Source organism: Sceloporus undulatus, chromosome 4 (assembly GCF_019175285.1).
Source record: "Sceloporus undulatus isolate JIND9_A2432 ecotype Alabama chromosome 4, SceUnd_v1.1, whole genome shotgun sequence".
Classification (NCBI taxonomy): domain Eukaryota; kingdom Metazoa; phylum Chordata; class Lepidosauria; order Squamata; family Phrynosomatidae; genus Sceloporus; species Sceloporus undulatus.
The window spans coordinates 188,100,808-188,128,805 of NC_056525.1; the positions used below are offsets into that span (position 1 = coordinate 188,100,808).

The window sequence follows — 27,998 nt, forward strand, 5'->3', positions numbered from 1 at the left end:
GCTTCTTCCTCCCCTCGCAGAACTACAAGCCCAGGGCGCCCCGCAAATGGAGCATGCGCAGTACCGAAAGACGAGGTGGGCGGGGAAAATGGAAGGCGGCGGAGGCATAGAGGAGGAAGGCCTAGAGCGTCTCATCCGACCCCTGAGGAATGTGGCTTCCTCCGAGAGGTAGGCGCCGTTTTTTGCTCGGGAGGGAGCGGGTTTGTTTCCTTTTGAATCCAACCGTCACTCTTAGGATGCATCCACACTGGGGAGATAACCGGTTTGGCAGCGCTTTAAGTCTGTTTTTAGTTCTTTGCTATGGAATTCTGGGAGTTGGAGTTTGTTGTGGGGCCCAGAGCGGAGCTCGGCTCCGCTCTGGGCCCCACAACCAAACTCCAACCCCGAATTCCATGCCTTGAGTCAGACAAGACTTAAAGCGCTGCCAAACCGAGTTATCTTTCCAGTGTGGATTCAACCCATGGAATGCTAATGGATTCTGGGGATGTGTAGCTCTGTGAGACACTTGCCTTCTCTGTCAGAGAGAGAGAGAGAGAGCTCTGGTGCCAGAACAAACTACAAATCCCAGGATACCTTGGACGCAACCATGGCAGCTAAAGCGGGGTCAAACCGCGTCAACTTTGCAGTGCAGACGCAGCCCCTGTTTCATGGCTTCTTCTGCACCAAGGCTCTCTGATTAGAGAAAAACTAAATGTCCCACAAACCCCACACTACAAATCCCAGAGATCCTAGTGTGGCTCCATGGCAGCTAAAGCAGAGTCAAACTGTGTTAATTCTGCAGTGTGGCAGCAGCCTCTGTTTGTGTTCGTATCCTGTTGGCCATCAGACGAAGTACAACAACACCCAGAATCCAGCAGACAGTGATAACTTTCATTGGAACAGACCGGCTTCTTCATTACGGAAGATATTAAAAACCATGCAGGATTTTTAATATTTAATATAATTTAATATTGTGGGGGTTTTATACTTTGCCTGAGGAAGAAGCCACTGGAGCTCTGAAAGCTTGCAATGTGTATTTTGTGCATTTGATTGTGTCTCTGACTCCCTTGAGTCAGCCTGACTCTTTGATGAGAAGTCTCCAAATCCCTTGGCTGGCTGTTTAATCACTTGTTGTTGCTGTTGTTGTTGTTGTTGTTAGCTGCCCTCAAGTCAACCTTGACTTGTCTCTCACACTCAAACCCCCCTTTCCTCCATTGCTCTGGTCTTGTAGATTCAAGCCCATGAGTCTAACCCTGTGGCTTGCTTTTCTGGGCTATTGTATTTCTAATGAGCATGCCTTCTCCTTATGTGGCCAACCCTCATTTTCAAGGTTGATCTAGGACCATTTGTTTTTCTTTTTGGCTGTTTTCCGTATCCTTAGCACTCTCTCCAGCACCACACCCAAATGAGTTGTTTTCTTCTTATCAGTTTTCTTCACTGTCCAGCTCTCTCCCATCTGTTTGTGGTGATGGGAAACAGTGGCTTGGATAATCCTCGTTTTGTGTTCAGAGTTGTGTGGTTACACTCTATGATCTTGTCCAGTTCTTCTTTCTTAGCTGTCCTTCCCAATCCTAGCCTTCTTCTAATTTTTGACTGCAGTCTCTGTTCTCATAAATGTTTGATCCAAGGTATAAGAACCCTTCTCCTATTTCAGTTTTTCCCTCATCTCTCGGATGAATTCTTGTAGATCTTCCATGGTCCTCTGTTTCTCTAACAACTGAACATGCCATTTTTGCTTGCTCCCAGGAAGAGTTTGAGGATCACCAAGACCATTGCCCCTAAAGGGTGTTGTAAGAAGAAAAGTTGTGTGGGAAGAAGAACTCAGTCCACTCGGAGTCTCTTTCAAAGGGCAAAGGAGCAGGAAAATGGGACGTAGCAGCACCTCTAAGACTAACAAGTTTTTATTTTAGCATGAACCCACTTATTCAGATGCAGTACAGTGGTATAAAGCCTCAGTTTTAAAGCATGTTATACAATGTGGGAGTAGGATGGAATGTAAGGATCCGAAAGATGCAAATCTTGACTTAAATTTCAAAGGGCTGCAAGGTGAAACTGTCTTGCCGGTGTTTTAGTGTTCAGTTAATGTTGGTGTGAAAGCGATAAATCTACTTAACTGTAAGTCAGTTTCCTTGCATTCAGAACCTCTGGGAAAGTTGCATTCCGTCTCACTCCCACAGCTACGTAATATACCTTATGACCTGAAGCTTTAATATCACTCAGTAGCATCGAAGAAGTGGTTCCTGTTTACAAAAGCTCATGTGAAAATAAAAAACAGTTAGCTTTAAAGGTGCTGCTACATATCTTCACTCCTTGCTGTGCTTTGCATACTTGAGATGATTATTTCACCTGACAAACACATATTTGTTTACCCTGTTTGTGCTAATTCGGGCAAAACTTCTAAAGGATTATTTCAAACTGTTTGAAGTCATTTCTCTTACTGGAGAAGACTGGAAGAGGCCAATGCCACATGAAGCAAATATAGCCTGTGGCTTGCCAACTGATTCACCCAGTGGCTGACCTTGCAGTGTAGAAGTGTAAATATAAGTAAACAAAACACATACTCACCTTCAGGAATGCCTTGTCAAGGGCTGTGTTTGCACTGCAAAATATCCAGGCTGACACCACTTTAACGGTCATGCCTTAATGTTATGGAATTCTGGGATTTGTGTTTATTGTGGACCAGAGTCTCTGACTGAGAAGGCTAAATGTGTCACAAAACAGAACTCCATAGCATGGCCATGACAGTTAAAGTGGTGTCAGCCTGGATTATTTCTGTAGTCGAATGCAGCCAAAGAAAAAAAATTAAACTCTTCTAGTTTTTAGATTTTTTAATAACTTTTGCTTTACAAAAGCTGAGCTCTAGAATTTCTTTGAGTCATAGAGTGAAATATTGATTGAGGGAGCTCTGACCATATGGTTGAATTTGGCCTGTGGTTCCTGTTCAGAGAAGGACAAGAAAATTAGCGCAGCCAGTTGCATAGGGAGTTCCTTCCTCAAGAATTTCATACACTTGAAGCAGAGCTCCTAAAGACTTCCTTCATTGAAATTTACCACATGTCTGCTTAAAGCCCCCATAAAAGCCAAGGCACATAGGAAGTTGTTTAACTGCTGTCAAGTCAGCTTCAACTCATAGCAACCTCTGAGTCACACTTGTCATCAACAGCCCTGCTCAAGTCTTGCAAACCTAGGGCTGTGGCTTCTTGATTGGGTCGTCCACCTGTAATTGGGTCATCTTGTCCTATTGCCTTCTGCCTTGCCAAGCATCATTAGCTTTTCTAGCAAATCATGTCTCGCATGATAGTCCAAAGTATAGCAATCTCAGTTAGTCTTCATTGGCCCCATACAAACGGTCAAAATAAGCTGCTTTGGGTCACTTTGAGGTATGCTGTTTAAATGATGCATGCGTCCTAAAGTCCGGAAGCCACGCCAAAGCCACTAAGGACTGGAATATAGCTTTGGCGTGGCTTCCGGACTCTTAGGACGCATGCATCATTTAACAGCATACCTCCAAATGACCTGAAGCAGCTTTATTTTGGCCTGTCTGTATGGGGCCTTAGTTTTATCGGGAGAGTTAGTCTTCTAGGGAGACAGTTCAGGCTTATCCAGGGTGTCTACACAACTCTCCTCCAACACCACATTTCAAATGACTTGATTTTTTTCCAATTAGCTTTCTTCACTGTCCAGTTTTCATAATTATTGCAGCCTGTCTGACATGGGAGACCTACCAGCAGCAATTGTAGCACTGCCTCTTCCTTCACAGAAGCATGTGGTTTCATTACCATGGTAAGGTAGTGCCATAGTGGGGCATAAGGAAATCGAGTAACATATTTCCACATGTTGTGGAGCTTTTCTGGAGCTTTTCTCTAACTGCTACATACCTTTGTTGTTTGGGTGACATGTCATAATGAAGAGGGTATTTTCAGGTAATGTTAAGACAGAATACTGTCTTCATGACGTGTGATTGAATTGTGTTTCAAAAATAATAGTTGAGTTCAGGGCTGTCACTCAGTCACTATATAATATGCAAAGATACAGCCGGGTTATTCTGTACAATCAGTACAGTATATGAAGAAACCTGGCAGCACCTTTGAGATTAACTGAAAGAAAGAAATTGGGCACATGAGCTTTTGTTAGACGTTCACATACTATTGTAATATGCTTTCAATGCCCCATTCCCATTGGATAGGGTTTATTATATTGTTATGGGGTAGAAGCGATGGTAGTTTTAGCCTGGAGACAACCTAGATGTGAATGTGTGCCAATTTATAATGTCATTCAACAGCATGATTTCTTTTATATACAGTTTATGTGTTGAATATCATCAGTGAGGAAAACTGGTTAGGTGATGCTGTGCAGTTCCAGTTAACTGGAACTAAGTGGAAGACTGCTGGATCAGAAATGGTGTCTAATCTGGTCTAAAGTCATTCTAGGGCAATTGAGTGGCAACAGCATATGGTTACTGAATAATATGTTTTATTGATGTTTGCTTCAACATGTTATTATCTTGGTTTTGAAAGATATTCTGGCATTTATATAGGTTTTGTTCTGCTGGGAAGCTGAAGACTCTACCCTGAAAGAGTGGCTAATCTATTGTCTATTGCCTTCTCTGCTGCATCGAAAATACAATGACTTGATCACAACACAGTCCAGCAGTGTAATAAAAAGGTTCATTCCTTTGACAGTCTTCCAGTTCCAAGAGTGTTGTAAATAGGTAAGCAATTCCCTTTTCTCTTTAATGAAATAATTCTAAAATATGGCCTCCTACATAATAAACTTCAATACACCTGCCTACTAGTCATTTGCAGGGGCTTAAAATACTGTTTAACTTAGAAATGAAGTGCTTTTAATTTTATTGAAACCAGATAGTGGCTAGACAACATTAAAGTGGAGAAGATGGAGGGTTGTTTTTTGTTGTTGTTTTAATCTTCAGGTAGTTTCTTGTGTTGTGTCTATGTTGATATGGACCAAGCCTGTTTACTTCGCTCAAGCATAAGAAGCCTAGATTAGTTCAAGCTTGTAATGAGTAAGTGATTCAGAATCTTGATAGCAATGTGAGTCAATCATCTGTCTTGTTCATGATTCTCTGTACTGATATTCTGTCAATACTCTGATAACAAGAAACTGAAACTGTTGCGTTATTTGTCTAAGAAAAGAACATCTAACTTGAAAATGATAGCACAAGATGTGGCTGGTTGTTTTATTTCATATAGGATGGATCAAGGGTAAGCAACTGTGGAAGGGTAGGTGGACACCTTAGCCCCCCAGGAGACCTTGGAGGGCTTCTCACTGTACCTACACCAGCAAATTACCGTATATACTCGACTATAAGTCGATCTCATGTATAAGTCGAGGGCAGGTTTGGGGGCCAAAATTATTAATTTTGATATGACCCGTGGATAAGTCAAGGGTAACACTTAGGGGCATAGAGCAAAGGATCTAAAGGATGAAGAAAAACAAAACAATGTCAAAGAACTTAGAAAATTCCAGGAGACATAACTCTTTGTGCTTATTCTTAAGGCTGGATGGATGAGAGAGTAGAGGGGGGTCAGTGCTTCACATATTATACTCTTGCTTTTCACCAGGGGATGGTTCCTTCTTTTAAATAAGAATTAAGATACAGTACTTACATTGACCCATGGATAAGTCGACCCAGATTTTTTGGGTCAATTTTTTGACCTAAATTTCTAGACTTATACTTGAGTATATACAGTATTATTATCATCATCATCATCATCATCATTTGTCCCCAGTAATCTCTAAGGGACAAGAGAGGGGAATTTTCACCATGTGTTTGAGACCCTTTTAAAACAAAGGAATGTGAGTGAAAGTCACTTCTGGTTTCAGACAAAAGTGTCTCTTGGGCCTTGATTGGGACCAGAATATGGTTAGAAATTTCATATTCCACAGAGTGCATTTCAGTGCAAAATATTATTTCTTGAAAAAGTTTACAAACATTTCATAAACATTTTGTTTGACATGTAGAAGCCCAGGGTGCCTCTAGCCATGGTGGAAATGCTCTCCACACCACCTAGTGGGTTTGCAGGGGCATTTTGGAGCAAAAATAATGTTCCCTTCCATGAGGGAGCACAAAAATTAACATGGAGTGAATTAAGCCCATGGGCCATGCTTTACCCACCGCATTACTTTGAGGAGGTCTAAAGACCCATTTGATAGCTGATCGCTAGTGATATAATTCTGCAGGCTTACCACACCTGGTAAACAGAATAAACTGTTTCTTTTTTTAAAGGCAGGCAATGAAGCTGCTGTCATTGGTGCTTCCATTTCCTTTACATTCTTTGTTTCTACCTCCTTTACATCCATGCAGAATAGCAGAAATGGTATAGATGGGTGGGTTCAGTGACAACAACATTTTCTATCTTTGCTGCTACTGAGTGGCAGGTTTGACAAAGCTGTTACCATCATCCCCCCGCCCATCCTACCCAGTAAATATTTTCCAGCAAAGCACCTAGATGTGTTTTCTTTGGCACTTGTGCATAACGAATTTTAGCTCACTATTGGGGAAAATGAGTAAACAGATATTATTATTTAGAATTGGTGAGCAACAGCTAAAGGTTAAGAGCCAGATTGGCTTCCACTTCTGACCTTATGAGACCACATCCACACCTTTTTCTTTAGGAGGAAAGATTGGAGCCAATTTTATCATATTTGCTACCTCCATGCCATTTTTGGCTCAGGAGAGCCAATTTGCAAATCAGGAGGTGTACTGCAAGTCAACTTCAGTTTAAATTCCTGTATTTAAAAAAGGCCTTTCCTAGGCCTAAAATGGCCCCAGATGGAATCCCAAGTTTGCCAGACAGGAAATCAACCAGAAGTCAAGTTCTAGTTTTCTTCTTCTTTCCTTTCCTTTATTTCTTTTTTTAATGCTTGTCTCAAGTCTAAAATGGCACAGAGAGTGCAAAAAGATGATGAAATTGCTGCCTGAGGTTTAAGGAAATATTTTTGATCCCCAGAATGTTTGGACTCTACTGGGAGCCTCAAACAGCCTCTTGGAATCTGTACTTTCCTAAGCCCTGAAGTGTAGAAGGCACTTGAAATAAAATCACATAAATCCAGCACTTACAGATAATTACTGTAGTGTATCATTCTGTGAACAGAAAGAGTTTTACACTTAGGTTATTATTGTTAGGGTGAAAGAATCAAAAGAAAGTTAAGGCAGTTTTCCCATAGTGAAACATAATTGCTCTTTGGGCAGGAAAAGGAGATTTAAATGTACTCTTGTAAATGTATTCTTGTAAATGTACTCAGTAAGAACACGTTCACCACAGTAGTTGTAGTGCTGGGAAAGTACTGTAGAGGGCAGCCCATCACTTCAAATCAGCCTAGACCACCCTGCAAATTTTGTACACTAGTTTAATTTAGAGCATCATAAACCTTTAAGAAAGATCAGTATTAAGGAGCTAGTCTTAGACATTGACTGATAAAATGCAATTAATACTTCCCACGTTTTCATGTAAGAGCATATGTGAGACTCCTGGCACAGTGTCTTATAAAGTTCACGATGCTGTAGTGGAGGAAGTACTTATGAAAGTCTTGGTGGTTAGAAGATCACTGTGTGCTGGAATTCTCACTTCTTGAAGCTTTAAAATGTGTGTGTGTGTGTGATACACACACACACATATATACATACATATGTACAGACATACATACAGTGGGTCATTTGTGTATGCTGGAGTTTGTTTCTATCACACACACACACACACGGATGCCAAAGTCCGTGGATATTGAAGTCTCATTAAATACAGTGGCGCAGTAAAGAGGTGTCCCTTATATAAAACAGCAAAATCAAGGTTTGCTTTTTGGAATTTATATTTCTGGGGAATATTTTCAAGCTGTGGATGCTTGAATCCATGGATAAAGAATATGTGGATATGGATGGACGACTGTATGTGTGTATACAGACACACAAACACACTTTTTAAAAACAAACAAAAATAACTGAAAATGTGGCAACTATGTTCCTAGAAGTGAATTTGTTACTAGGTCACTTGCATGTTAATAAATCTGTTGGGCAATCTGGACTGGAAGCCTGGATTCTGTAGTGTAGGGTGATTTGACCTTAGGCCAGGCTTGCCAATTAACAAATGACATGTGGTAGATTTAAATTTAGACAACCAGATGCTTCCATTCTTTCTATCTGGGTCTCTTAAACCATTCTCATTTAATGTGAAAGATGGAAATAGCCAGGTGAGATAACCCTTAATGCTTTGTTCGCTCAACTTTACAAGCCAAAAGGTATAGCTTGGGGGAGGAGTGTGAAAGTTCTTAAAATGTAGCTCCTTTCTGTACCCTTATGTAAGATGCATGAAGTGGGAGAGCATGGCATCCAGGTGAATAAATGGAGTGGCTGGATAACAGTACATTTCAATCTTATTTGTTTCCTCTTGGGCTACACGAAGGTCAAAAAGCATGTCCCATGTCCCTTAGAAGGCCATTTGAAGCCATTGGTTTTGCAGGAGCAGGTACAGTGGGGGGTGTGGACCTCCAAAGTGTCTTGCCGGGCTATTGTGGTCCTCTAGCCTTCAACAGTTGGTCACGCCGGCTGTAAAACTTTGATGTGAAGAGAAAATCCATCTTTCTGTCTCTGTACAAAAAAAGAGGGGCAGTGTTCCCTCATACTGCTCCTCCCTATTTCAGTTTTGGTGGAATCAATGAGAAGATATTGCTACTGGTTTTCCCAAAAGCCCACTTCCTTGGAGGAGAAGTCCTCAGTGGAAAATGGGGAAGGAAAGAAGCAGTTTTTGTTTTGTACAAGTACCAACTACAAGTACCAACCAAGCCTTGCTTTTTTATCTTGTAAAAGCTCACCAAGAAGTGGGGAAAACAGAGTTTTCCTTCCCACTAGGCAAGTGTCTGTAGGACACATGATTCTGCTAAAACCAGATTTGAAGAACAAGTAGAACATCTCATTCATCTTCTCTTCCTCCAAAACTGATCTGTTGAGAATAAGGGATGACTCATTTCTTTCTCTTCCTGTTGGGTTTTTGTAAGATGCAGCACCAGTGAGGTGCTGAGAAACTTGGCTTAAATATGGGACTTCTTATGTAAGGTTTCTGTGCATAGTAGCACTGGGTTTCAGGGTTGGGTTTGGTGCACAGGCTGTGGGAAAGTGAGAAACTGAACTAATATGCCGTATATATTCAACTATAAATCAACCTCATATATAAGTCGAAAGCAGGTTTGGGGGCCAAAATTATGTACAGTGGTGCCTCGGGTTACGAAATTAATTCGTTCCGCCGCGGCGTTCGTAACCCGATAATAATAATAATAATAATAATAAATTTTATTTATATCCCGCCCTTCCATGAATATGATCAGGGCGGCGTACAAAATATAAAAAACATTACAATACAAAGTTAAAATCCAATACAGTAATCAGTTAAAAACATTACTACAAAACAGGAACAGGAAAACAATAAAATTGAAAAATCACATGGCAGGGGCAGAAGAAAATAAGAATTAAACATCGATCCAGGGTCAAAAGGAAAAGGAGAGGAAGAGGGCAGGAAAATAAATAAACAAATTAAGGTGGGAAGGCCAGACGGAATAGATATGTTTTTAACTGTTTTTTAAAAACAGCTAATGAGGCGGCGGAACGAAGCTCTGCAGGGAGCTTATTCCAGAGGGGAGGGGCAGCAGTAGTAAAAGCCCTCTGTGAGGTCCGCACATGATTGGACCTAGGGACCTCCAACAGTTTAGTCCCGGAAGTTCTGAGTGTGCGAGGCGGATTATATGGGGAGAGGCGGTCCTCCAAGTACCCTGGGCCCAAGCCATTTAGGGCTTTATAGGTCAAAACCAACACCTTGTATTGAGCTCGGAAGCGAATAGGCAGCCAGTGAAGATCTTTTAGAATAGGTGTTACATGGTCTGACCTGGAACTACCAGCGACCAATCTAGCTGCCATATTCTGCACCAATTGCAGCTTCCGGGTTTGGTACAAGGGTTGCCCCATGTAGAGCGCGTTGCAGAAATCCAGTCGAGAGGTTACCAAAGCATGTACAACAGTTTCTAGGTCCTTTCGGTCCAGGTAGGGACGCAGCTGGCGTATCAGCCGAAGCTGATAACAAGCACTCTTGACCGTCGCATCCACCTGAGAAGTCAGCTGGAGCGACGAGTCAAGGAGCACTCCCAAGCTGCGCACCGAGTCCTTCAGGGGGAGCGTGACCCCGTTCAGGACCGGGCGACAGATCTCACCACCAGAAACCGGGGAACCTATCACCAGTACTTCCGTTTTCCCTGGATTCACACTGAGTTTGTTCTCCCTCATCCAGCCCATTACCGACGCCAAGCAGGCATCTAGAGGAGAGATGCCATCCTTAGTTACTGCATCAGTCGGAGACATAGAGAAAATTATCTGGGTGTCATCAGCGTACTGATAACACCGCGCCCCATGTCTCCGGATGATCTCTCCCAGCGGCTTCATGTAAATGTTGAATAGCATAGGGGACAAGATCGCTCCCTGAGGAACACCAGATGTCAGGGCCCTCCTATCGGAGCGACAGTCCCCCAGCTCCACCATCTGGGACCTGCCCGAGAGGTAGGAACGGAACCACTGTAAGGCGGTGCCCCCAATTCCCAACTCCCTCAGGCGTCCCAGAAGGATACATTTCGATACATTCCGATACATTTCGCAACCCGAAAAAGGCTTTTCCGAAGCGCGGCTAGCGGCTGGAAAGCCGCTAGCTGCGCTTCGCATTTGAATTTCGCGCCGATATTTTTTTCGTAACCCGAAAAAAATATCGTAACCCGGAACAGTTTTTTCCTATCTATTTTTTTCGTATCCCGGAAATTTCGTAACGCGATCAATTCGTATCCCGGGGTACCACTGTATTTTGATATGATCCATGAATAAGTCGAGGGTAAAACCTAGGGGCATGTAACAAAAGGATGAAGCAAAGGAAAACAATGCCAAATAAGTTACAAAATTCTAGCAAGCCTAGCTGTGCTCACACTAAAGGCTGGATGAATGAGAGAGTAGAGGATGGTCAGTGCTTTCAAGACAGATTATGCTCTTGCCTTTCACCAAGGGATGGTTCCTTTTTAAATAAGAGTTAAGTACAGCGCGCCTGCGTCATACACGGGCATGCCTTACGCGGCTTGAGCATACGCGGGGCAGAAGAGGCGGCATGTCCCATTCAATTGAATGGGTGCCTGTGCCGCCGTGCCCAAGCCCCATTGTTTACAATGGGGCTTGAGCATAGGCGGAATTCGCCTTATGCGGAGGGATCCGGAACGGATCCCCGCGTAAGGCGAGGGCCCACTGTACAGTTTTTTTGGCTCAATTGTTTGACTAAAATTTCTAGACTTATACATAAGTACATACAGTAAATCATCCCAGTTGCTTTTTAGCCAAATGTTTTACCAATATGATGACAATGAACAATTTTACTTCATTGCATCTTAGTCTACAGTAATTGTGTCTAACATTAGAGCTCATCAGGTACAAAGCTGAGCCAGATCAGTACTTCCACTGAAGAAAGTCAAGCCATCTTACTCATTCATGCATTTTCACAAGTATGAATTTATTAAGAATGCGGAAGTTGTTAGGATCAACTAATCACACTTTCCTGAACACAGATATGTAAAACATCTGTGGGGTAACCATAAGAACTGAGTAAAGTAGTCTGGTCTTCATATTCTTATCTGTATTAAATAGAAAGATTTTCCAACTTCTCTATATTTCAATATACTGCTTGAATTCATATTGCCGTTGCTCCTACTTTACCAAGGTGGTTTGGGGAAGCTGATATATATATATATATATATATATATACACACACACACACACACACACACACACACACACACCATTATCTTACACTTATGGCATCTGGAACAATGCTTACTTGTTCTTAATATAACTGTTTACTTGTTTCCATTTCTTAGGGGCTGTATAAAGTGTCTTCAGTATGTTGTTGCCCTCAACCAAAATGCAGAAATCACTTCAGCTGGCATATAGGACATCTTTGATATCCCATCCCACTTGTATGTTTCCATTCTTAAAAGGACAACCTTCCTTTCTTATTAAAAGACGGAAAATGGTTTCAGTGCCGCTGCAGGACCAGCGCCAATGCCTTCATGTGTCTGCTGCTGTTTGTGTTTCCAAGGAGCGGGAATTTTTGGACAAGGTGCCACCACAACCAGAAAACTCTCACACTAAAGAACTAAAGAGAGAGACTCCTGCCACACCAACTGAAAACTTAGTCCAAGATGCACCTGTAGAACCTATTTCTGTGGAGCTTGATCCCTTACAAGATAAATCAATTAGCCTTGTACAGAGATTCAAAAAAACCTTTAAACAATATGGCAAAGTTTTAATTCCAGTCCATCTTCTGACTTCCAGCCTATGGTTTGGAGCCTTTTACTATGCAGCTTTAAAGTAAGTACTGAATTCATAATCATTGTTTTTATTACCTTGAAACAAATCTTAACAGTAGCACAGAAAACCATTTCTTAGAATTATAGCGCTGAAAGAGGCCTCATGAGCCATCAAGTACAATGCTCCTGCTTAGTTGCAGAATTTTGAGCTAAAGCATCCTTAGCAGTTAGCTGTCCAGACTCTTTTTTGAAGACATCCATTGCCTCTCTGGGCAGTTGGTGCCATTACCAAACCGCTCTTAATGTCGACCTTCCTTCTAGCATTCAGTCAAAATCTACTCTCGTGTAACTTCAAACCCATTAGACCTGGGCTTGCTCTTTGTGACAGCCCTTGAGTTATTTAAAGAATTCAGTAATGTCACCATCAGTCTTCACCAAATCAAATAAGCCCATCTCCTTCAACCTTTTCTCATATGTTCTCTTTTCCATATCTCTTACCATCCTCATTGCCCTTCTCTGAAGCAGTTACAACTTGTCTATATCCTTCTTAAAATTAGGTACCAAGAACTGAGTATAGTATTCTGGTCTGTAGTTTCCTGGATTTTTCTTTTATTTTTCTTTTATTTTAATTTTTTGCCTTTTTTGAGACAGACAATGTTTGGCCTTTTCCAGTCCTTTGGTACATCACCTGTTCTCAAGATTTCTCAAAAACGATGGCAAGTGGTTCAGAGAGTATATCAGCAAGTTCCTCCAGTACTCTGGGATGCAGTTCATCCGACCCTGCAGATTTGAACGTGTTTAGATTAGCTAGATGATTCTTCATTAACACTGTATCAATCTTCATTTGTAATCCAGATCACTTGTCAAGATCTCTGCTACTGCATAGAACCACACAGTTCTCTTTTTGAGGAGTAAACTGAAGCAAAATTGGTATTGAATAGTTCTGCCTGTTCATTGTGATTTTCAGTGTTTCACCATCCTTACTGAACAGCAGCCCAACTGTGTCTTTGGTCATTCTGTTGCCTCGAATGTATCTGAAAGCCCACTTTATGTTGTTCCTTGTTTGCCTAGGCACTCTCTCCTCCTGAGATGTAGCTTTCCTTATACTATTCTTGCAAGATAGGGCTGCACAACTGTATTCTTCCCTGGTGATTGAGCCTTCCTTCCATTCTTTATGCATACACTTTTTTCTTTTCACTTTCTTGAGTTTGCTGTGTAGTCGCATTGGCTTTTTCAGATGTTTGCCATTTTTCTTCTTCTGTGGGATTGTTTGTGTTTGTGCTTTTTGTAAGTCCTTCCCTTCAACACCTCCTACCCTTACATAACTCCCACCCTTCTGCATTATGATTCTTATCTAGATAGTAACAAAGTTTTTCAGCTTTTCAATACAAATTATCTACTACAATTACCAAACATAAAGTTTTGATCATGACCTTTTCCAACTAGCAATCCAATGTTAGTAGGATTAGGGGTCTCTGCACTACAGATGCACAACATAAAATGGTAATTTTAGAGATCTGAGAGATCTTTTGGTAATTTCTTGATTAAAACTAAAACAGAATTGTTCCAAGTATAGTTCTTGATGAATAGAAGTACTGCGATGGGATTAGATTTTATGCAAAGTTATATGCAAGAGAAGCAATGACATATTAGCTACCATCTGTTCAGTGTGCTTTTTTTAAAATGAAGAAGAACCAGCGTCCGATATGTGAAAGAAGTCAATATAACCATGTTGGTATGTACATTTATGTGCCATGTCATGATTTAACATTTGTCTTTGGCTTCATTAAGAGATTAGCTATTTATCGGAAAGATCAATTCATGAATGAGCCCTACTGAACTTAGTGAATCTTGTTTCCAGTAGACATATTAGATTGCAGTGTTGTCTTCCTTTCTTCTACCTTATTGGGTGGGTGGAGCCTAAGTATTTTGCTAGTTCAGTTGCCCTCAGGGGAGAGTCCAAAGTAAAGATTCCGTGCTCTATCCAACAGTCTTGAGGAAATGTGTGTGCTGTATTTATTACAATGGATTGTTGAAGAAAGAGTTGTTAGCTTTTTTGGGACAGTAATGAAAAACCTAGCTGAGCTTAACCATTTATTTATTTTTGTTTGCTCCAGATTTAGTCAGTAAGTTCTGTCACAGTTTACAGCAATTACTATTACACTCTATTGTTAATTTTTAAAAAATACAATATTGTGGATTGAGCAATCAAAAATGTCTGTATCTTAATCTTTTTATTATTTTAAAAAATGCATTAACGATGTAAGACATCTGCTTTGCACAATGGTCAATATATGGAGTTTTGTAAAAATATTATTATTATTATTATTATTATTATTATTATTATTTATGTTTATTTATATCCCGCCTTCCTCCCAGTACAGGGACTCAAGGCGGCTTACAAATCTAAAACAGTTGAAGTTAAAATGCTATAAATAGGCAAAATACAAGTTTAAAAAAACAATTAAACAATTCAAACAATTAAAACATTACATTTTTAAAATTTATTTTAAAACCCTTTAAAACAAAAACAAACAAAACAAAACAGCATCCCTGTCATGAGAAAGCCTGGCGGCATAGAAACATCTTTACCTGCCGCCGGAAAGACAGCAGGGATGGAGCATCCTGGCCTCCCTAGGGAGGGAGTTCCAGAGCTTGGGAGCAGCCACTGAAAAGGCCCTTTCTCTTGTTCCCACTAAACACACCTGAGAGGTAGTGAGACAGAGGGAAGGGCCTCTCTCGGTTACCTCAATATTCTCGAGGGCATTTACAGGGAGATACAGTCCTTCAAGTAGCCTGGACCCAAGCTGAAGTATAATAATGAGAAGCCAAAGTATAAGGATGCAAGAAAACAAGAGACTGTCCTGCTTATATTCAAATAGTGTCTGAAATCCTGATGTGTCCAAGCCATGCATGAGTTTTCTCTAAATCAGATGTGGAATTGCCATATAACATTTCAAGATTGTGGAAACAGAGTTGTGAACGACAATGTGGGTTCAAATGTGCATTCCCTTGTGCATTTGGTCGCACACTTGTTGTCTTGGTTCTCTTATGCAGTCTTGTCATTTAAGACATTTAATGTGTAACTCCACACAGGTTACACAACCATGATGTAGATTGGACATTGTCTGCATAATAAGAATCCTTCCCTAAAGCAGAGCAAGTTCTAGGTGTCTGGGTGAGTGAAGATTCTCCTTTGACAAAAGAGGAAATTTGAGTTTTCATTCTGATTATACAGTATAATTTTTTCTTAGGATATTTCCATTTACAGTACTGCTTTTGTTTTAATTTCTAACTTAGCTGCAAGCTTCTTTATTTCAAAATATGAAGTTCCCTTTTCATGCTGTGTGGTACCTAGTCATGCTGTTATCATAGATGGAATACATAGGTGCACCATTTATTTTGTCAGATTTATATCCCTCCTTTTTTTCATTGCTGGGATGCACCTTCCAACATAAATGAAAAACCAGATAGGAATGAAAACACAATTATGTATGTTAGAATACAAAGCAAACAGTTTAAAACTCCTTAACAATTAAAAGATTAAAATATTGAAAGTCAACAATGTAGCAAGCTGTCCATTGCTAAAGACCTGCCTACCAGTGTAGGAACAGGGAGCCTTCCTCAGATGAGTGTTCCCTTAATCTGGAAGTGGCTATTGAGAAGGCTTCAACATTTCACATATGCACGTAATACACATTTAGGAACAAGTTGTTAGCATTGAAGAAGATAGTATAATAGGCAGTTTACATAATACATTTTTCTTCATGTTCAGATAGCACAATCTGAGTTATTGTGAACATCTCCATTTCCATTTGCATCAAAAGATTTCATATAAAAGAATGTAGACTATTTTACCTCATCTCCCATCAATGAAATTCAAGGAAATGCTTTATAGTAAGAGCTCTTCTTTTACAGACAATTTGTGCATTTCTCTTACGCTAGTATTTTAGAATCACTAAACATTTTTAAAGCTTTTGTTCAGCAGCATCTCATTGAAATAGCACTACTACAAACAAGGTTCTCAAAGCAATATGCTGAATACCTTTATATGCTTTAAAATTTAAATCCTGTTGAGAATCAAAATGATATTAGTATTTTCCATTCCCATTTTAGTTATTATTAAGTTCCATGTTCAAGCACCATGCTTTTCTTTCTGGCTAATTCATTTCTAGTTCAATCTGTCAGTAGCCAAATATGTTTTTCATGATTATGCATTGACAATAAACTAGAAAGTGTCTACTCAGTCAAAAAATATTTATTTGTTTCCAACTAAAGCAAAATATTAAATAGCTTGGTACTTTATTAGTCTGAGGAAGGATAAAATTAGAATGACATTTGGAGCCATAGCTCTTAGAAAGGGCACCTAATGCCAGCTGGTTAGAGTAACTAAAACAAACACTTCATTATAATACCTTCTGATGTCAGACGTTCATGCTTCCGGCAGCAAACTTATCATTGTCCCATGTGTTCTGTTGTTCTAACTATAACCCAGAATCCAAAAATAATATTTTATTCATTAGTGGCAAACATCAAACTCTTGATTTGGACAGAGTGAATATATGACACAGCATACTGATTCTTCTGAGAATCATCACTCTGCAGAGTTCACAGCAACATGTTTCTGTCCTAACAGTTTATGTTTATAGCAAGGCAGGTTTCAATATCATGCCTTTGCTTCATATAAGTGCAAAAAAATTCATTCTATTAGACTTTCATATTAGGCAATAAGGAATGAATCCCCCAACATAACGTATCTAGTGTGCAGATGTGTATGTTCGTTTCTGTTGGATTTACTTCAAGATAAATATATGGGCTAGTATGTCATATGTTGATTAGATTTTTCTCTTTTTTTTTACTTCAAGTCACAATAGTGAGGAAATTTCCAAATTTTCTTCATTCATTTTAGAATGAAATACAGGTTAGTCTGAACTGTAATAACATTATAAAGCTCTAAAAAGTAAAGGAATGAAATACTGTAGTTGAAGGTTAAGTCATAAAGTAGGGTTCTTTGCTTTTCATATTGTCTGAGTTGGTGAAAGGAGGAATCCATACAACTTGGGTTTCTCCATCACTGTCCAGAAACAGGAAGGAAGAACAACTGAGATCTCGTAATAACTGAAAACAAACCTTACTGACTTTGCCGACTCCTTCCTCCAACCACCCTAGGGACTAGTTCTTCTTCCTGCCTTCACCCAGAACAGAGCTCTTTCTTGTCTATTTTTTCTCTGGTTACCTTTTCATCTATCTAGTTCCTGTTTTTCCCCAGGATACTCTTCCATCGGCCTAACATTAAGCCTAGTATTAGGTGCTCAATTCTTCCTTCTTTAATCTTTCTAGCATACTTAATGTGTGTGGGTTTTTTTTAAATTCCCCCACTTGTAGCTACCATTCTTTCTTCCCTTCTCTTTCCTTTCCCTTCCCTCTATATCTGCTATGATTCCAGTAGGAGAGAGGAGTGAAGCTATCAAAAAATAAAGATGATGCCCATTCAGAGTTGAACTTCAGACAGCACATTGGGAGATCAGGCCAAACTAGACTTGATCCCCTAACTAGAAACTGTTGGGGCTGTTCTGGCCAAGGGCACAGCTTCCCCACTACTGAAGTTGCTTCAGCAGGCATTGGCAACAGCTTTGCCCCTATTCCAGCACCTGCGTAGTCATGTCTGCACCTGCGCTAACCCTTCACATCTACAGGAGAATTTGACATACTTTGGATGTGTGTAGAGTACTAAAAATTTACATTCATAGAATTAAGCCCTTTGATCACTGTGATTGTATCCTTTAATGCAACCTCATTGGTATGGAAGATGTCTCGGTCCACAATAGCCACATGGATCAAAGCATGCATCCTAATGCTATATGATATTACCAGAATACCTTGCCCATCTAACATCACAGCACACTCAATCATGGCAGCCGCCGCATTGGCAATATTTGCCACTAATTCTCTGATCATGGGCATATGTAGGGCAGCCATCTGGAATACCCCTTCCTTCATTTGCCATTACAGGGTTGACAAATTCAGATCAATGGATATCACATTTGGAAGAAGGGTGCTGCAGGAAATGGTTAACAATTAGAACGCAATTACTTCTCTCCATCAGGAAGCAAATGGATTCATCCTCTTACCAACGCAAAGAATGCTATATTGTGTACTTACCATGAAGGAGCATTCTGGGTTGTTGAGAGGAGGAGTTCACCCCTTCCTATCATCACTGCTCATCTCCCTTTTCAACTAGAGTATTAACACATTCTGTGTGCTCTGCATTCAAGTTTGACTAGTAAGAGAACTGATCTCTAGGATGGCTGGAGGGGAGGAGTCAGCAAAATCTGTTGGCTTTCAGTTGTCGCAAGACTTCAGTTGTTCTTCCTGCCTGTCTCTAGTCTAGGGGGTGATGGAGAAGCCCAGGTTGTGTGGATTCCTCCTCTCAGCAACCCAGAATGCACTTTCATTGTAAGCACCCAGTGTGAGAATATGTTTATTTACTGAAAATATATATTACCTTTCAGCCCAACAGCTTCAAATGTGATACCTTGGTGGAGAGATAAAATATTGAGATCAAAATAAGTTTTAACAATGAATTTCAGAAAGCCAAATGTTCTTTGAAAACAGATTCAAATATAACTGGCTTTAAGGACTTAAACAGATTTTTATAACCATATTAACAGTCTTGTAACTCATTTGGGCATGCAAGATGACAATGCAAGACAGACCTTTGACCCTGCACATAGCTTAGTACTAGCAGCAGCTCCCTGAAATAGATGTTATGGGATCTTTTAACTAGATACTGTCTGTATGCAGAGCTCATAGGCTATAACTGACCTGTTGCTCTTGTATGCAGGTATAAGCCCATCCTGATCTTTATCAGAAACAGTTCTGAGCTTCTTCTGTGTTGCAGTAAAGTATTAAAACTCTTACTTGAAACCTGAACTTTTTCCTGAATAATATACACTTGTCTCTCCACATTTGCAGCTTTGACTTTTGCAGATTTGATTATTCACATATTTTACTAATATGTTCTCTCTAAGAATATCTAGGTCTTCCAGCACAACTGTATGGTCAACATTAGCCAAAAGTCTCACTGGAGGACCTAGAGATTCCTAGAGAGGTGTTCTCTCAGGTAAAAACATAGTGTTTTTGTTATTTGTGGTTCTTCCATGTTCACAGGGGTTCTGTGCCCCTAACCCAAGCGAATGTGGAAGGACGAGTGTAATTTGACAGTCTTCTCCCTGTTATCCATTGGTTTTTGAATCCTTATTTGGCCCAAGAAAAAGCATGATGGAGTGAACAGTGTATAAGAATCATTGCTGTTTGGTACTCACATTTAAAAAATGTTCATAACGATGTTGGCAATTTTTTCATTTTTATCTGTCTTATCTTTCACAGAGGAATAAATGTCGTTCCCTTCCTCGAATTCATAGGGTTGCCTGAAAGCATTGTAAATATCCTGAAGCATTCTCAGAGTGGAAATGCATTAACTGCATATGCAATGTACAAGGTAAGCAGTTCCATAAATTTAATATTAGAAGAAATTTTCAAGATACATAATAATGGATTAATTGCCACCTTCATGTTATCCCCACAGTCCCTTGTCACAACTGCACCCTAGAATTCACTGCTGTAGGTAAGTGAAGGTAAACATATTCAAATTAGAAACTGCCACAGGTTCAGAGAGAGTAACAGTGCTTACTATATAATAAGCTTTCTTTAACCTAGCCCTCCAAAAAATCCATGATAGTTTCACGTTAGGGTCACCATAAGTCAGAAAACACTTGAAGGCACACACCAACAAATAAACAACAACCCGGAGTTGTACGTAACTTAAATGTGTATTTCTGACAGGACTCTATAAAACCATTTACTCTAGCTGAAAATAGCCATTAAACTTTTCTGCTTTCCATTTTTTAATCCAGTTTATTCCTATTTATCTGACATGTACTAAAATCTGAATCTTCAGCTTTTTCAGAAACTAGTCACACAACACAGTGAATCTTCTGCATTGTTTAAGCCCTAGATTAATTGTTGGGGGCAAATTAGCTTACTTGCTAATTAGCTTACTTGCTGTTCACCGCTATGATCCTTGGAATAGCGGTATATAAATAAAACATATTATTATTATTATTATTATTATTATTATTATTATTATTATTATTATTAGATGGAGATGCGTGAGCAGCTATTACCATTATCTCCATGTCATGGAAGCACAAACACTAATACTGTTGGTTTGCCATGAATTCTTTTTTCCTTTTTTTTAAATATAGTTGGATACAAACACACATGCTTGTGAACTTATGAGACATTAGTTTAAGCCATGATTTCCACTCAGCTACTGGAAGGTGCTGTTTCTGTACCTTTCTGTAGAATGGAAATAATGTTATTCCTCCATGAGTTTGTTCTGGAGATGGAGAAAGATGAAAAGTACTTGGGATATTGAATGTGGCAGATACCTGGAATGAATTATATTTGGGTATTCTCCTACTCTCATATTTGTACATCTTATATACTGCTATTTTCTATTCAAAGTCTTCTATGTGGTCTCAGTTGCTAGGGAAACCCCTGTTGATGAAATTTTTCTTCCTTTCCTATTAAAAGCCTTAGTTCTGTTGCATTAATATGATCAAGTCCAATAAGGCCCAGACATTAAAATCCAACTAGTTCTTTTAAAACTGGAGATTCTTGCCCACCTGTACCCCATAAGGAGCTTTTTTAAAAAATAATTATCTCTCATTCAGGAATTGCCAGCTTTTCAGTATAGAACTACACTGGAAATCTTTTTTCTCTTCTTGAAAGGAATGTTTATATTTTTTAATTTTAAAACTACTTTAAAGATGATGGCCTTGTTTATACTGCATGCATACTGAACTATTTTCATTGCTTTCTTGTTGCAATAGAATCTGCTGGTTTGGTGCTTTGGGGGGGGAGAATTGACCTTCCTTTCTAATGCCTTACTCTTGTTACTTTATTATGAAGATGTGTAGCCTTTGCCTCCTTTGCCAAGTACAATTGCATTAAGAAAAGTGAGGGATTGTTCTGATGTAAGAGGCAAAGAGCATTTAAAAGTAGATACAAACTGCCAAACCATCAGCCTTCATTGAAGTAGGAATTAGTATACAGTATGTCCTCCCACAAATTTCCTGATGATATGTCATTATGTGGAACTCAAAACTGGGAACAAAGATTTGGGTGGGAGGATATAGTGAGTGAGCACACAGGGTACAAGATTAGAAAGGACAATCAAAAGCGCCTAAAGGTCTTATTTAGTCTTTTTAAAGATAAATTAGTCTTCCTGCTTTGAAAATCTGTTTTTCAGAAGTTGTCATGTTCCAAAAACAACTCTTCCAGATGAAATTGCGTTGCCTCACCACAGTTCAGTATAACATTTAATGGTTAACAAAGGGATTTTGTAGCACCTCTGAAACTAACTGGAAAAGAGAAGTTAGTAGACTTAAGTCTGTGACAGCTCATGCTGCCAACTTCTCTCTTTCATTTAGCCCCAAAGGTGCTACAAGATCCCTTTACATACTGATTTCCCAGACTAGCACAGCTATGTCTTTGAATTTAATGGTTAGATTTTATTTTGTTGCACAGCTCTGCTGCTGCAGAAGTTCTAAGGAAAGGACAGTTCTTAAGATACAACTTTGGATGTATCTCACAATGTTTTGTGAGCTGGCCTTCCAAACATTCTTACTCTCACCTCCCCTTTGTAGTGCTTCTCTGCACACACATTTTTTCTAACATTTATGTGAATATATCCATTCTAAATTTGTTAAACTAAGGAGCCATACAGGCTGCCCCAAAAGGGCGGATTTGGGCTGCCTTGGAACCATTGTCCAAATAGGAGCATGTGCTGCGGCCCTAATCCACCCTGCCACCAGCCCAGATAGGAGTAGAAAGATCTGCTTCATTTTTGGCTGGTTTAGACGGGCCCAACACAACTCCATGGTGGCTTTTGGGCACTCTGGGAGCGTGCATCTTCAGAATAACATACCTCCGGAGCAGATTGAAGCTGCCCCCATCTGATCGCCCAGCACGGTTTCCAGGCATCTTGGGGGCATGCGCTGTCAAAATGCCACACCACCAAGCTGCCTGGCAGCTGACTTTTCCAGGCCATCTGTTCAGCCTCTAAGTCTCTGTGTTTAGCCTGAATAGGTGCCCTGTCCTTAAACTGTCTGCTGAAGTAGAGATGTATAGCATTGATTAGTCATGCTCATATTTATACTACAAATACTTTAGCCCAAGATACACTGAGTTTAAAAAATTCTAAGTTGCTGCTGTCTTACTATGTAAATCTCATTGTAATTTAGACTAATCCTGTTTCCTGATGTTTTAAGTCCTGGAGGAGGAGGTATAAGGACCAAGAAACTACTGGTCCAATTGAGTTACAGCTGTCTTACCATAGCTGGTTCACCAGCATGAATGTGTGGTTGATCTTATGGGGCAGTTACAGAGTATTGTGCATTACCTCATATGTTCTTTTAGCAAACAAGTGGGCAACTGCACTGGCTCCATGGGAAATTTTCTGCCCTAGGACCACCTGGGAACCCACCAGCTGCTCAGAAAGTGAGACCAGGGGAACAAATAAGAAAATAGCTGGAAGTCCATTACTAGGTTGAAAAACTGGTGGGAGGGTTTAATGTTAAATGGCACAGAGGGAGCCATCTGTTTAAAATGTAAATTGCTACTGTCAAATGCTTCCAGGAGAAGTAATTCACATTTTACATGGCCCAAAAAAGTTGGCTTAGGCGTGGGACAGAACATCCAAAAAGGATGGTCTCTCAGCGCCTAGCTGTGGTCTTCAGGGAAGCCGCAGCCTCCAGACCACGGGACTTCCCCACGGACCAAAAAGAACCCACAAAAAGTGGGTTCTTGCGGCGCAATTATGATGCTGCAGTGCACCAATGGCGCACTCACAATGTCATAATGGTGCCACAACGTGCGGACACTAGCCATTTGTCACGTAATGATGGAAGCGCCCATCTGTACAGGGAGCTGCCATTTTGATGCCCTCATCACATGCGAGTGGCGTCTAGAAGCACCGCCCCTCGCATGTGACGAGGGCGTCCTATCAGGCCCGTCTGGACTGGGCCTTAAGGGATTTAGAATGGTCAGGGGCCACAAAAATAATGACTGATAGGCTTATTGAATCTTGGGGTGTTGCAGTCGTATATTTTAGTTAAAATAACAGGATAAGTAATTCTCAGTATTGATGCAGTTAAAACAATATTACTTTGGAAGTGGAAGCTTTTTCCTTTAATACTAAAAGTTAACTACTTTTTATTTTTAATTTTACAAATCCCATTGTGGGAGAAAGGCGGGATATATATGCTTGAATTAAATAAAATTTTTAAAAATTCTGCCCAAATTACACATATATCCTTTTTTTTTCTTCCTTATTGACAAGATTGCAACTCCAGCCAGATACACAGTGACATTAGGAGGGACATCTATCACTGTGAAGTATCTCCGGAGGCAAGGCCACATGTCCACACCACCTCCAGTCAAGGACTATATCCAGGACCGAATGGAAGAAACAAAAGAGCGACTGTCAGGGAAAATGGAAGAAACCAGAGACAGGATTAGTGGCAAAATGGAAGAAACAAAAGAGCGCCTAACTGGGAAGATGGAAGAAACAAAAGAGAAAATTACAGAAAAGATACAAGAAACCAAAGATAAGGTTTCATTTATAAAAAAGAAAGAATAGGAAAATGAGAGGTCATAAATGGTGGAACCTAAGCACTCTTAACCTTCTTCTGAAAATCTGAAGTATATGCACATGCTGCTTTTTTCTGCTTTGTGTTAATTATTTTGATTGGCTGCAAGCTGCCAGTAATCTAAAAACTCTAGTTGTAACATACAGGGTTACACTTGCCTTCTATTTTCTAACAATAGGATGTGGATATTACAACCAAAACAGCTTTTGATAGAAACAAACCCCAGAATGGTATGCCTTGACATCAGTCGCATCTAGTTCTATATGGATAAAGAAATTAGGAAGTCTACAGAGCTGCTTAAGCTAACTCTGGTTCTCATCATCCACTGTCTTGGAAGCAATGTACCAAAAACTGTTGGGTTAAATATACAATGTTTGATTTGGTGTCAGAATTTAATAACTTCAACTTAATAATGTGCTCTTCCTAAAATATTATAAAACATCTATTCCTATAATCTATTAACTTCTATAAAAGGTTGACTTAAAATGATATTTGGGAGAGATTAAATAAAATAGTACTGAACTTGATTGCATATGTATAGGCAAAATTGGTACTATTTCATCAATGATTAGGCTAAAATGAGTCTTGAACTTCATACTCCCACCAATAAAGTTTTTTTAAGAGATAAATAAATCACTCTCTTAGCTTCTGGAACAGCTGTTTACATTTCCATAGCAATATAGAAAGGGAAAACTAAATGCTGCTAGAATCTTAGAATATTCCCACTGGACACAACATGTATGCATTAGTATGCTCACAAGTACTGTGGAATATTCTCACTCCTTTTCTGGGCAGAATCCAGAGGCTATTTCACATGGTTTTGTTGATGCTGTTGTTACAGCAGCTCTGCCTAAATCAGTACAGGGCATTTCAGTTCTCTGTGTAAAAAATGTAATGGGACTGCTACTTGGGGGAGGGGGTTTGAAACTCCTGGTGCACCAATGTTGCCCTTTCTGCATATACAACTGCTACTGTTCTCATTTGATGCAAAAGTGCTTTGGTATAGAGGTTGCAACTTAAAGCAGCTTGCCCATCCTGTGGTCCAGCTACCTTAAACTATTATGAAAAGAAATGTATATTTTTACGTTTTTCGGCTTCCTTCCTATCAAGTCATAGCAAAAGCTCTGCTATTTATTAATGTCACATTAATAGAGAAGGAGTAAGAAAGCTGTTGCTAAAGTGATGGAGAGCTGAGAGAAAATTCCCAAGTTCAGTAGCAAAATTTGGGGCAGCTGACTGCATTTTTCTTTGGAATAATGTAAAAGAAGTGCTTTCCCCAAATAAAAATCTTTCATAGTAATTAATGCTATTTCTCAGAGTTAGCTACACTATATTAGAGCCAACCATCATCTTTCAAGCCCCTTTTCAAAACTTGAAAAAGCCAGTGGAAACATCCAATATGGAATAGCAGACGCTCATGTTTACATGGCAATTCATCCAGTAATCTCAATTACTTTGTCTTAAATCCTGTTTGTCCTGATTGGAGTAGACCCATTGACTCGATGAGTTTTACCTATGTTTTGACTCATCAGTCAACAGTTTATTAAATGTGTCTATTGGGAGTGACCAAAGGATACCAGCCCTTACTTCTTGCCTCAAACACAATCTCACTGTCATTGACACTGTGGTCTGTAGTCTACATGTCATTTCACTTGAAACATTGTATGCTTTCTTGTGGACAGCTTCTCTTTTCACTGCCTGTTCATGCTGGCATGTCTATAGTAATAATAAGCATAGAGGTACTCAGCCTACCTGTAAGTGCTCTTTCTCTTTAATCAGAAGGAAGCTTGGTAGCTTGTACCATCTTGATAAGGTAGGGAGAATTTTTTTTCATATATTGGGTAAAAAGGTATGGTAAAATAGTAATCTGCATACAAATTGAATAGGAATGCTTTATTTACAGAAATGTAGGTAGATTAAAGAAGTCTGTAATATTTGCCTCTTTCCCCCTTGTATTTGAGAAGAAAGCTTTAAACAAAATATTGGAAGAGTTGAAATAATACATTATAAGCACCTGGCAGTCCATGTTCTGTTAATTGTATTGGTCACAAGTGTCACTTTGCTTTGTCCTACTTTCTCACTTGCCTCTTACACAAAAAGGCTCAGAGATTACAGTATTTGATGTGTAATCAAATTACTGTGCCAGCATTTGATGTGCAGTGGTTTACCTCATGATTTATTTGGGAATAGCCATTGGTTTGGCTATGTAGGCCAGTTATAAGGCTCAGTGAGTAGTGGATAGTATGTTTTAAGGAGTGGTGCCCAGCCTTGTTGGCCTAGCAGGCAGTTTACACCTGCTTCAGTGGGGAATCCTGAATGGCGGAGAGGTTTAAACAAATCTGCTTTTGAAACTACCTTAAAGATAATCACTATAAAAGGGCACAAAAAGGCAAAGGGAATACAAGAAAATGAAGAGCCCTGTCCAAAAGTAAATTGTGGACAAGCAGCCTTTGGATTTTCTAGAAGGATCAAGTCAGAAAGTTGTGCTGGCAGATGGTAACTGGAAAGATCTTAACATCTACTCTAGTGTAGAGCCTACCTCTGTTGATTTTAAATAAAAAGTAAACACTAAAATGCTATGGAAGATGTACTGTGGAGACTACAACCTAGAAATAAATGCCAAAATAGCTTTCCTTTGTGTGTGCATGCATGTTCAGACTACTTTTAAAAGAATGTACAGTATTCTGACAAAACCAGTATATTTAAAATGAAATAATTTCCTCTGCAGTATCTGTTCTTTGTTCTAGTAGTAACACCAGGATTTGTTTTTTTAGAGAAGATAATGTCAGACTGGCATAAGTGGAAGCAGTATCAGCCTGCTGCTTGCTGCACAACCACCACCATTTATTTCAATGAGGCATTCTCTGCTCTCTGCAGCAGACACACTGAATGGAGATGTCAAGGTGGCTAGAGGAATGTCCTCTTTCAGCCACTGCCAATTCATTCCTTAATGAGTTTGCCTTTTTTTTTTTCTTATGTCTGCTACAAATGGATCTTGCTGGAATTAATACTGCAAGCAACATTATTAAAATACTCATGCAAAACTGCTACATTTTCCCTTTTTTGTGTATGTGTCATTGGCTGAAGGTATCTTGACTCCCTTTTAGGGCTTGTGCATATGGATAAATTACCCTGAATTCCCTCTGGGCTTGCTGCATCTTGTTCACATGACACAGGGCCAAAACCGTGAATTGGATGTAAATTGTCTTCATAACACCTGCACTCAATTTGAGGCTTCCTCCCCCTAACCAGCATTTACTGTAAATAACTTGAGCTTTTGCTATGGATTTTTGGCTCTCTGCAGCAATGACAACAGCTTCTTTCACTCACACTCCCTCTGAGCTGCCCTGCATTACCACTGTGGGCACAAGTCAGTTCAAAATGAGATGCCCAACTTCAGTAGCATGGCTGGGCACCTTGTTCACACCTCAGCAGCTGGAACATGTGGGAAGTCAGTCACCCCTTGTTCTCTGCAGGAGCAGAAAACTCACATCAAAAGACAGCAGGTAAGGGAAAAATTCCAGGATAATTTAGGCCGAGAATATTTAGGAGTAACCCAGAGTATATTGGCCAGTAGAACTGCTCTTATTGATATATTGCAAAAACACTGAAAAACTATGGGCTAGACAGTGCTACTGTTCAGTGGATTTGTAATTGGAGAAATGACTAGTGGAGTGCCTCAAGGTTCTCTCCTGAATCTGATGTTGTTCAAAGTCATTATAAATTGGATGAGAGACAAAGAGCATACTTTTAAAATTGCAAATGACACCAAATGAAAGGGACAGCAAATACAACAGGATAGGTTAAGGAAAAGAGTGTGAAATTACATTGACATATTGTAGAGCTGAGCAAAATCTAACAATAAATTTTAAGACTTAGTTTTTTGTGGGCTTTTCAGGCTCTATGGCCATGTTCTAGAAGAGTTTCTTCTTGATGTTTTGCCAGCATGTGTGGCTGGCATATTCT

The 27,998-nt window shown here is 39.8% G+C and overlaps 1 protein-coding gene across 1 annotated transcript; it reads left to right on the forward strand.

The window, feature by feature from the left end:
- Positions 1-61: 61 nt before the first annotated feature.
- On the forward strand, positions 62-27,079 carry FAM210A (family with sequence similarity 210 member A). The gene is made up of 5 exons (XM_042462301.1): positions 62-168; positions 4,517-4,690; positions 11,884-12,376; positions 19,705-19,816; positions 23,723-27,079. Exons 3-5 carry the CDS (start codon positions 11,907-11,909, stop codon positions 24,020-24,022), a joined length of 882 nt encoding a protein of 293 aa, XP_042318235.1. The 5' UTR covers positions 62-168; positions 4,517-4,690; positions 11,884-11,906; the 3' UTR covers positions 24,023-27,079.
- Positions 27,080-27,998: the final 919 nt, after the last annotated feature.

What these genes read in the sequence shown, in the direction of transcription:
- FAM210A (XM_042462301.1), top strand. Translation starts at nt 11,907, where the DNA reads ATGTTGTTGCCCTCAACCAAAATGCAGAAATCACTTCAGCTGGCATAT. An exon ending in TTTTACTATGCAGCTTTAAA is followed by an intron (nt 12,377 to 19,704) that starts GTAAGTACTGAA and finishes TATCTTTCACAG; the next exon opens with AGGAATAAATGTCGTTCCCT. An exon ending in CTGCATATGCAATGTACAAG is followed by an intron (nt 19,817 to 23,722) that starts GTAAGCAGTTCC and finishes CTTATTGACAAG; the next exon opens with ATTGCAACTCCAGCCAGATA.